This window comes from Chinchilla lanigera, unplaced genomic scaffold (genome assembly GCF_000276665.1).
Source record: "Chinchilla lanigera isolate Chin_1 unplaced genomic scaffold, ChiLan1.0 scaffold00158, whole genome shotgun sequence".
NCBI classification, from domain to species: Eukaryota; Metazoa; Chordata; class Mammalia; order Rodentia; family Chinchillidae; genus Chinchilla; species Chinchilla lanigera.
This window is the reverse complement of record NW_004955559.1, coordinates 1,942,754-1,951,314: the sequence shown is the minus strand read 5'-3', so window position 1 is coordinate 1,951,314 and position 8,561 is coordinate 1,942,754. Positions and strand designations below refer to the sequence as shown.

Below are 8,561 nucleotides of genomic sequence, written 5' to 3'. Positions count from 1 at the left end.
TTTTTTTTTTTTTTGGAGACAGGGTCTCACTATGCAGTTTAGGCTGGCCTTGAACTCACGATGTAGCCCAGGCTGGCCTCGAACTCATGGCAATCCTCCTGCCTCAGCCTCCTGAGTGCTGGGATTATGGGCATGTGCCACCACACCTGGCCTGACTGATGTCTTGTTGTGGCTTTAACATGCAATTCCCTAGTGACCAGTGGTGCTGTGTTTTCCCCATGGTCTCCAGCCCTCCTGTGTCTTCTCTGGTAAAGCTCAGGTCAAACCATCTTCCTGCTCAGCCGAGCAGTTTGTCTTCTCATCCCTAAGCCTTGAGAAGTTGCTCTGTAGCCCACACACAAACTCGTGATCAGACATGCGTTTCCCGAAGACTTTCTCTTGCGCCGCACATGATCTTTTCATTTCTCCCCAGGGCACAGAGCATGCATTTTTATTTTGGATGAGATCCAATTTGTCACTTTGTTCTTTTATGGATCATAAAGTGTTGTAGCCAAGGAACCTTTGTTTAACCCATGATCCCAAAGATGGCCCGTACCTCTTTGAGTTGTACTGGTTCAGATCTTACATGTAAATCCATGACCCATTAGAGCGGGGCCTGGTGGGGTGTGCCTGTAATCCAAGCCCTCGGGAGGTTGAGGCAGGATGCCACCTCGGGCTACATAGTGAGACTCTGTCTCGAAAACAAAACGAACATGATACATATGTACATATATGTATTTGCATGTGTGTTTATCTGTAGGATAAACTCCTAGACATGAGGCAGGTGTGGTGGTACACACATGTAATCCTAGTACTCTTTAAGGCTGAGGCAGGAGGATTGTAAATTCAAGCTGAGTTTGGGCATTGTAGATACTTACTTACCAAGATCCTCTCTTAAAATAAAAATAGAAGGGCTGGGGATGTCGCTCAGTGCAAAGGCCCTGGGTTCCATCCCCAGCACCTCTATAAAAAGGGAGGGCTATGCACACTTGTGGTCCTGAGAGATGTGCCCCCATTTGCACTTACAGATCTAGGGGCACTGCTCCCCACATCTCTACTATCGTCCTAAATCAGAGCTTTTACCTGTGCCCGTCGACAGGTGAAAATAAATATAGACTCTGTCTTGGGTCAATTTACGCTGCTACTGCTATTGATGAAGCCGAGCATAGTTTTAGATATTTCAAACACAGGCTGTGGATTTGCTCAGTGGTACAATGTGCACCTAGCATGTGAGAGGCCCTGGGTTTGATCCTGGTACCTAAAAATAAAACCAACAGCAGCAATATCTACTTCTGATTCTTCTTTTAGGATCTGTGATCCCTGGTCCTTTCTTTCCTTTTACTGAATTATTGGCCTTTCATTGATCCATGGGCACTTTTTATGTATCAGTGAACTTCACCTTGTGTGTGTGTGATCTATGCATATTTCCCCACATGGTCTTTTGCCTTGTATCCTTTGTTCATAATGTTTTTCTATGCATATTTTTAAAAATATGTAATCAAATATATTTGTATTTAGCCAGATGTGGTAGCTCACACCTGTAATTGCAGCACTCTGGAGGCTGAGACAGCGGGATTCCTGTGAGTTCAAGGCCAGCCTGGGCTACCTAGTGAGACCCTGTCTCAAAAAATAACAAAAAATTGTATTTCCCTTTGCTGGGCTGGTGGCACACACCTGTAATGACACCACTTGAGAGGCTGAGCTCGAGGCCAGCCTGGGCTACATAGCAAGATCCAGTCTCAAAAAACAAAACAAAACAAAACAAAAAAATATATATATATTTGATTGATTCCTTAATCATCATTATGATTGTTGTTTTTGAGACAGTCTTGCTATGTTGTCCAGCTCTACCTCAAATTTGGGCTCAGGTGATTCTCCTGCCTCAGCCTCCTGACTAGCTGTTATTCCATGATGATGGGGTAGACTCTGATCCTTTGTGGGCAGGATTCCATGATGAAACACCTTTCCTTTGGTTGTTCCTCCCTTGGTTCAAATCCTTAGGAAACATGAAAAACCTCTAGAACATCTCCAACCCTCCCTCTCCGGTTCCCCTCTGACTTAGTTTCTTCTACAGTGGTAACACTGATGTTAGTCCAGGTCTAGGTGAAAATGCTCTGACAGCTAGCCCTGGGGGCGCACACCTGTAATCCCAGCACTCTGGGAGGCTGAGGCAGGAGGATCACAAGTTTGAGCCCACCGTAGGCAACTTAGCAATTTAGCGAGACCCTGTCCCAAAATAACGCTCTACCCAGTCGCCCCCAGGAAATAAACTGCGCTCTCTCCCCCACAAAGGCGTCCAGTGGGCCGGCATTTGGGCAGACAGCTGGCTCAGTTAGAAGTAGTCAGGAAGGGCTGGAAAGGCCTTCCAGCTTGGTGACTTCTAAAATAGCGTCGGCCTCTTTATGTGCATCAGCTCTGCAGTGCTGCCAGTAGAAAAGGGAAATGAACAGAGGAGGGGGCAAACAGCTCCTCTTTTATTTATTTATTTATTTATTTATTTATTTATTTATTATTTTATCTCCTCTTTCAAAGCATGACCTACAAGATGAACTCACTTCTCGTCTCTCATAGGCCAGGACTTTGTCACGTGACCTCCCCACTGCTGAGGATTCTGGGAGGTGTAGTTTCTAGTTGAGGCCAATGTGCTCTGCTAGCGTTTGCGCGTAGTAACCCGAGGAAGAGAGGATGGGCCCAAAGATTCTTGGATCTGTGCTAAGCCACCTCACGAGGGTGGATCGGTCAAGCCCAGACAGGATACTGAAACCGCACAGTAATTTGGACTGGAAAGGCTTCATGTAAAGAATGATTCACACCCAAGCGGTGGCTATTATTTAGAAAATGTCAAGTGTGGGCCAGGATTTAGAGAAATTGGAACCTTTGTGCTCTGTGATGGGAATGCAAAATGATGTGGCCACTATGGGGAACAGCATGGAAGTTTCCTATAAAAAATCATAAAGCTGGTGTGCTGGTGCACACCTATAATCCCAGCACTAGAGAGGCTGAGGCAGGAGGATTGCCATGAGTTCCAGGTCAGCCTGGACAACATAGCGAGCTTAACGGCAGCCTGAACTGTATAGCGAGACCCTGTCTCCACCGAAAACAAAACAAAACAAAACAAAACAAACCCAGGAACAGCTGATAGAAAGAGCAGCCACTTTCTCCTGGGCTGGAACTAACTCCTCCCTCCGGTTGCCCCCAGGCAGCAAGATATTTGGAAGAGGGATTCCCTCCCCCCTCCCCCACCCCACTTCCCTGGAGAGGGCGTGGCGCTGGGTGGGTGAGTGACTCTGGGTGTCCGCTGCAGGGCTGACCGCTGGCAGTCACGCATCCGCGAGGACAGGACGGTCAAGCTGGTCCTCACTGCACGTCCCTGTAGTGCCCTCTGCCGGTCAAACTTTAAACGGAGCCAGCTCGCCAAGAGAAAGGCTCTCCTGGGTCCTGCTCAGGTCCCCAAAACCAGTGGGACTGGAGCTCCGACGCCACGTTTTGGTCCCGGGTACAGTGAGGGTGTTAGAATTCAGTAGAACAAGAGGGCTCTGGTGGTGCACACCTGTTTTCCCAGCACTCGGGAGGCTGAGGCAGGAGAATCCAATGTTGGAGCCCAGGCTGGGCAACTTGGAGACTTAATGAGGCCTTGTCTCAAAATAAAAAAATAAAACAGTGTAACTTAGTGCAAAGGCCCTGGATTCCATTCCAAGTGCTGCAAAAACAATAAAGCATCCAAAATACTACCTTGACCGGGGATCTGTCATGTGGCCCCAAGGGGGTGACAGGAGATGTGGCCTCACCATATTCCAGAAGGAAGAAGGGACAGGGGTGGGGAGGTGGCCTGTTTATGGCTGCCACATGCCACTGCCCAGTTTTGCCACCTTGGATGACTGACATCTCTTCAGGTTGTTGTATTTGTTTTTTAGCACTGGGAACTGAACCCAGGGCCTTTGCTCTGAGCTCCACCCCTAGCCCTTTTTATTCATTCATTTTGAGACAGAATCTTACAGAGTTGCCCAGGCTGGGCTCAAATTTGGGATCCTCCTGCCTCAGCCTCCCAGGGTCCTGGTAGACACTGTTCTTTGCATTTTAGTCACCTGCTCTGAATGGAGGCTCATCAACCCTGCCTTTGCCATGGTCTGTGAGGATAAAATAAACGCAATAAAACAAATGGCAAATGGCCAGCACTCAGGAGGCTGAGGCAGGACAATTGCTGTGACTTCAAGGCCAATCTGGACTACATAGCAAGACCCTGCCACGAAAAAAAAAAAAAAAGAAAGAAAGAAAGAAAGAAGAAATAAGTAGCAAAGTTCCCTGCAGAGGTTGCTGTTGTTAATCTGACTGCTCCCCCATCACCCCTTCCCACCCCAGTTCATCTGTCTGATTTCTCCCGACAGGCACCTCCTGGATGATCGAGATCCTCAGCCTAATCCTGAAGGACGGGGACCCCTCCTGGATCCACTCGGTGCCCATCTGGGAGCGCGCGCCCTGGTGCGAGACCATCATGGGCGCCTTCACTCTCCCGGACCAGCCCAGGCCGCGTCTTCTGAGCTCCCACCTCCCCGTGCACATCTTCCCCAAGGCCGCTTTCGCCTCCAAGGCCAAGGTGCGGTGAGGGAGGCCACGGGGCGGGCAGCTTCCCGTGTCTCTCAGTCAGTGTCTCGCCTTGATCTCCCCTGTCCTGAACCCCACACCTTCCTCCCTGTGATTCTCCTGCCAGATCGGTCCCCTCCCTGGTGAGCGGCTGCTGCTGAGCCACTGTCAGCCTCAGGTCCTCCCTGAGAAGTCCCCCCACTGCCCTTCCTGCCTGGGGTCCGGGCCCCACCTGTGTCTGATGCCCTCCCGCTCCCCACTGCCCCCCACAGGTGATCTACCTCGCCCGGAACCCCCGCGATGTCCTGGTGTCCTTCTACCATTACTCCAAGATTGCCCAGCAGCTGAAGGACCCGGGTACGCCCGACCAGTTCCTGCAGGACTTCCTCAAAGGCGAAGGTGAGGCCCCCTCCGAGAAAGGAGGTGGGAAGAAAGTCAGAGGAGAAGGGCAGAGTGCTGGAAGCCGGGCATGGTGCTGAACACCTGTAAGCCCAGCGCTCAGGAAGGCTGAGGCAGGAGGGTCTCAAGTTTAGATCTGAGTTGAGAGAACTAAGCTGCCGATGGGCTGGCCAAATAGATGGGGGGTACACATACTGGAAGCCGGGAGGCACAGGTGGGAGGGACCCTGGACTCTGGAGCTGGGGGCTCTGGGGTGCCTGTTGGAGTTCAAGCATCCCCGAGCCAAGGGGCCCCGTGCCTGGCCCTCACCCAACCCCTCACCCACAGTGCAGTTCGGCTCCTGGTTCGACCACATTAAGGGCTGGATCCGGATGCAGGGCGAAGAGAACTTCCTATTCCTCACCTATGAGGAGCTCCAGCAGGTGGGTCCCCGCGGCCTCGCTGCCCCCACGTTCCCAGGCCTAGCACTGCGGATTCAGAACAGAGCCTGGAGCTGGGTGTGGGACGCGGGCCTGCGAGATCAGTGCAATCCAGAGCGGGTAGAGCTTCGGAGGAAACGCCAGCCGGGCGGGGAAGGAAGTCAGGACCCTGGGGCCGGGACTCACGGTCAGCGGTCAGGGAGGAGCCGGGGGTAACATCTGGGAAGGCAGCGGCGCAAAGGCCCTGGGGTGGCTTTCGCCTCAGTGCGTCCCCAGGACAGCAGAGACAAATGAGGGGCGAGAGGACGGAGGAAAGGCAGCGGAGCACTGGGGGGCTGTCGGCGGAGCTGGGGCCTCCGCGGGCTCTGAGCAGGGGAGGAAAATGGTTGGCGCAGCCGCAGCCCAAGGGAGAGGGGCACCCGGGGCGCTGAGGGAGCCCGTGGAGAGCGCACCCCTGGAGTCCGACGGGAGCCCAGCTGGGCCCGCCCCTTGCGCCGGCCGAGGCAGGCGGGGAGGAGGGGGAGACCGCGTTGCTGGGGCAACCAGGGGGGCTTCCTGGAGGCGGCGCCGCGGCGGAGGGGCCGGGCGCGGTCAGCCTGCCCCGCTGTTACTTTTCCCAGCCTGGTAAATCTGTTTAGGGGGAAAGACGAGGAAAAGGGCGCAGCCAGCCCCGCCTGTCCTTTCCCTTCGAGCCCAGTTCTCCAGACCAGAAACTGGGCCACCGAGCCCAGCAGAGCTCCCCGCTGCCCACATGGCCACTTTTCTGGGACAGAAAGGGACAGCGGTTACGAAACCAGGAGTGACCTGGAAAGGCTGTGCCGCCTGGCCCAGAGGGCGGCTGAGGGCGGCGGCGGCTTGAGTCTGACCTTCTCTGTGCTGTGTGACCTTGGACAAGCACCTTGCTGTCTCTGGGCATGACACTTTCTTTTTCAGTACTGGAGATTAAGTCCAGAGCCTTTACTCTGAGCTACCTCGCTATCTCTTTTTTAATTTTGAGAGAAGGTTGCTAAATTGCCCAGGCTGGGCTTGCATTTATAATCCTCCTGTCTCAGCCTCCCAGAGTGCTGGGATTACAGGCTTTCATCACCATGCTCAGCATGGTGCTTCTCTTCTCAAAGCTGATGGCAGAACTGGTGCAATTGTACATGAGGGACTTGGAGCTTGGTGTGCAGTAGGCGCTCAGTCTGCAGGGACCTGAGCCACCTGTCCCGAGGAAGGCGGTCCTCAGTGGCCAGCACTGTTCCTGGCAGGCTCAGGCCAGGCCGAGGGAGGAACTTGCAGGGAACAGCGGATCCTGGGACCTCGGCAAGGGCTGAGAACAGGTCACCCTGTCCTTGAGAGCCAGGCCAGCTGGGCATGGGGCACACGTCTGTGATCCCAGCGCTCAGAAGGCTGAGGCAGGAGGATCTCTGGACATTTCAGGCCAGCCTGTGAGTTCAAGTCTAGCCTACACTACAAAGTGAGACCCTGTCTCAAAAAATGAAAGAGAGAGAGAAAGGAAGGAAGGGAGGGAGGGAGGGAGGGAAGGAGGAAGACCTGTCCTAGGGCACTGGAGAGCCACAGCAGAGCTGGGAGCCGGGGAGGGGCAGGGCCAGCTTAGTGCGGAGGGCATGAGCCAGAGGCAGGGAGGCTGGGGGGCAGGCTGGGTTAAGGTTGGGTGGGACAGGAGGGGGCCTCAGTCAGTCCTGGGCTGCAGGGACAGAATCCGGGACGTGGCAGAGGCAAAAGCAAGGGACAGGACATGCCTGACGGGGTGGGGCGAGGGTGAGGACTTGGAGGCCAGGCCCAGCACCCAGCCCTGGGAGGGGCGAGCGCCGCCATCCCGGGTTCCCCCGCAGTGGGTGCGTCTGGCCTCAGCACCCCTCGCCTCTCCCCCAGGACCTCCATGGCTCCGTGCAGCGTGTCTGCGAGTTCCTGGGCCGGCCGCTGGGCGAGGAGGCGCTGGGCTCCGTGGTGGCGCACTCAGCCTTCGGCGCCATGAAAGCCAACACCATGTCCAACTACACGCTGCTGCCCCCCAGCCTGCTGGACCACCGCCGCGGGGCCTTCCTCCGCAGAGGTGGGCCACAGCGTCCCGGGAACCGGGCGCACTTCACCCAGAGCATAGCACCAGGCCTGGTGTGACACAGCCACCCAGCGGCCCCCGCAACCCCCAGAGAGCCAGATCCAAGCCCGTGCAGCGTGGGGCCTCGTGAACGCCCCCCAACCTCCTGCTCACTGCAGAAACTGTCAGATGATTGAGGCTGGGCGTGGTGGTGCTCACCCGTGATCCCAGCACTCAGGAGGCTGAGGCAGGAGGATCCCTGTGCGTTTGAGGCCAGGCTGGGCTACGTAGTGAGTTCCAGTCCAGCCTGAACTACATAGGGAGACCCTGCCTCAAAAAAAGAGAAAGTTATATATTTATAGATTCCAAGCACTGGGACACCCTGGGGGGACTCAGCCCTCTACAGGAGCTCCCCGGACCTCACACGTGCTCTGCTGTGGCATGTGCACTTCAAACACTAGGCTCGGGACCACATGAGCCCCAGGATTCCAGGCAGTGGTGGCACCCCAGTAGTCACCCCAAGAGGGGTGGGAAACCGGGAGGGCCCCACATTGGCCCGGGGCTCACAGCCAGCAGGGTCTTGCTTGCCGGGAGGGCCCCCGGCTGAGTCCCCGAGGATGCCTGGCTCTGGGCAGGGCCTCCGCTGTGTCACAGGGGTAAAGTGAGGGACGGGCCCACGTGGGGCTGCCGTCTCGGCAAGGGCCGGGAGGTGGGAAAGAAAGTGCCGATACTGGGGGTCTTGCCCCCCAGCAGCTCCTCACCTGGGCCCCTTCCTCCCTCACATCCGCAGGGGTCAGCGGCGACTGGAAGAACCACTTCACAGTGGCACAGAGCGAGGCCTTCAACCGCGTCTACCGAGTGCAGATGCGGGGGATGCCGACCTTCCCCTGGGACAAGGACCTGGGGGACAACGGCCTGGACCCTGAGCCTGAGCCTGAGCCCGAGACCGGCCCTGGCTCCGGCAAGGACTCCGAACGCCCCCACCAGTGACCCTGACAATAAATGCTTAGCTGTACCCCTCGCCTCGATGCTTTCCGGAGGCGGGGCCGCGGGGAGACGGCGCGGGGTCACGGGGGGCGGGCCGGGGCAGCGGAGGGCCCGGCATAGGGCAGGCCTCCCAGGGAAAGGCTGCGGACCTG

General features: G+C 56.0%; 1 protein-coding gene across 1 annotated transcript in view; it reads left to right on the top strand.

Annotated features, from left to right (window-relative positions):
* The window catches only part of Sult2b1 (sulfotransferase family, cytosolic, 2B, member 1), a 26,018-nt gene extending 17,581 nt beyond the window's left edge, over positions 1–8,437 (top strand). Inside the window, exons 3-7 of the mRNA XM_005412951.2 lie at positions 4,365–4,573; positions 4,833–4,959; positions 5,287–5,381; positions 7,257–7,437; positions 8,213–8,437. Coding sequence (XP_005413008.1) covers positions 4,365–4,573; positions 4,833–4,959; positions 5,287–5,381; positions 7,257–7,437; positions 8,213–8,412 — 812 coding nt within the window. The 3' untranslated portion in view covers positions 8,413–8,437. The remainder of the gene's footprint in view (positions 1–4,364; positions 4,574–4,832; positions 4,960–5,286; positions 5,382–7,256; positions 7,438–8,212) is intronic.
* The last annotated feature ends 124 nt before the right edge of the window (positions 8,438–8,561 follow it).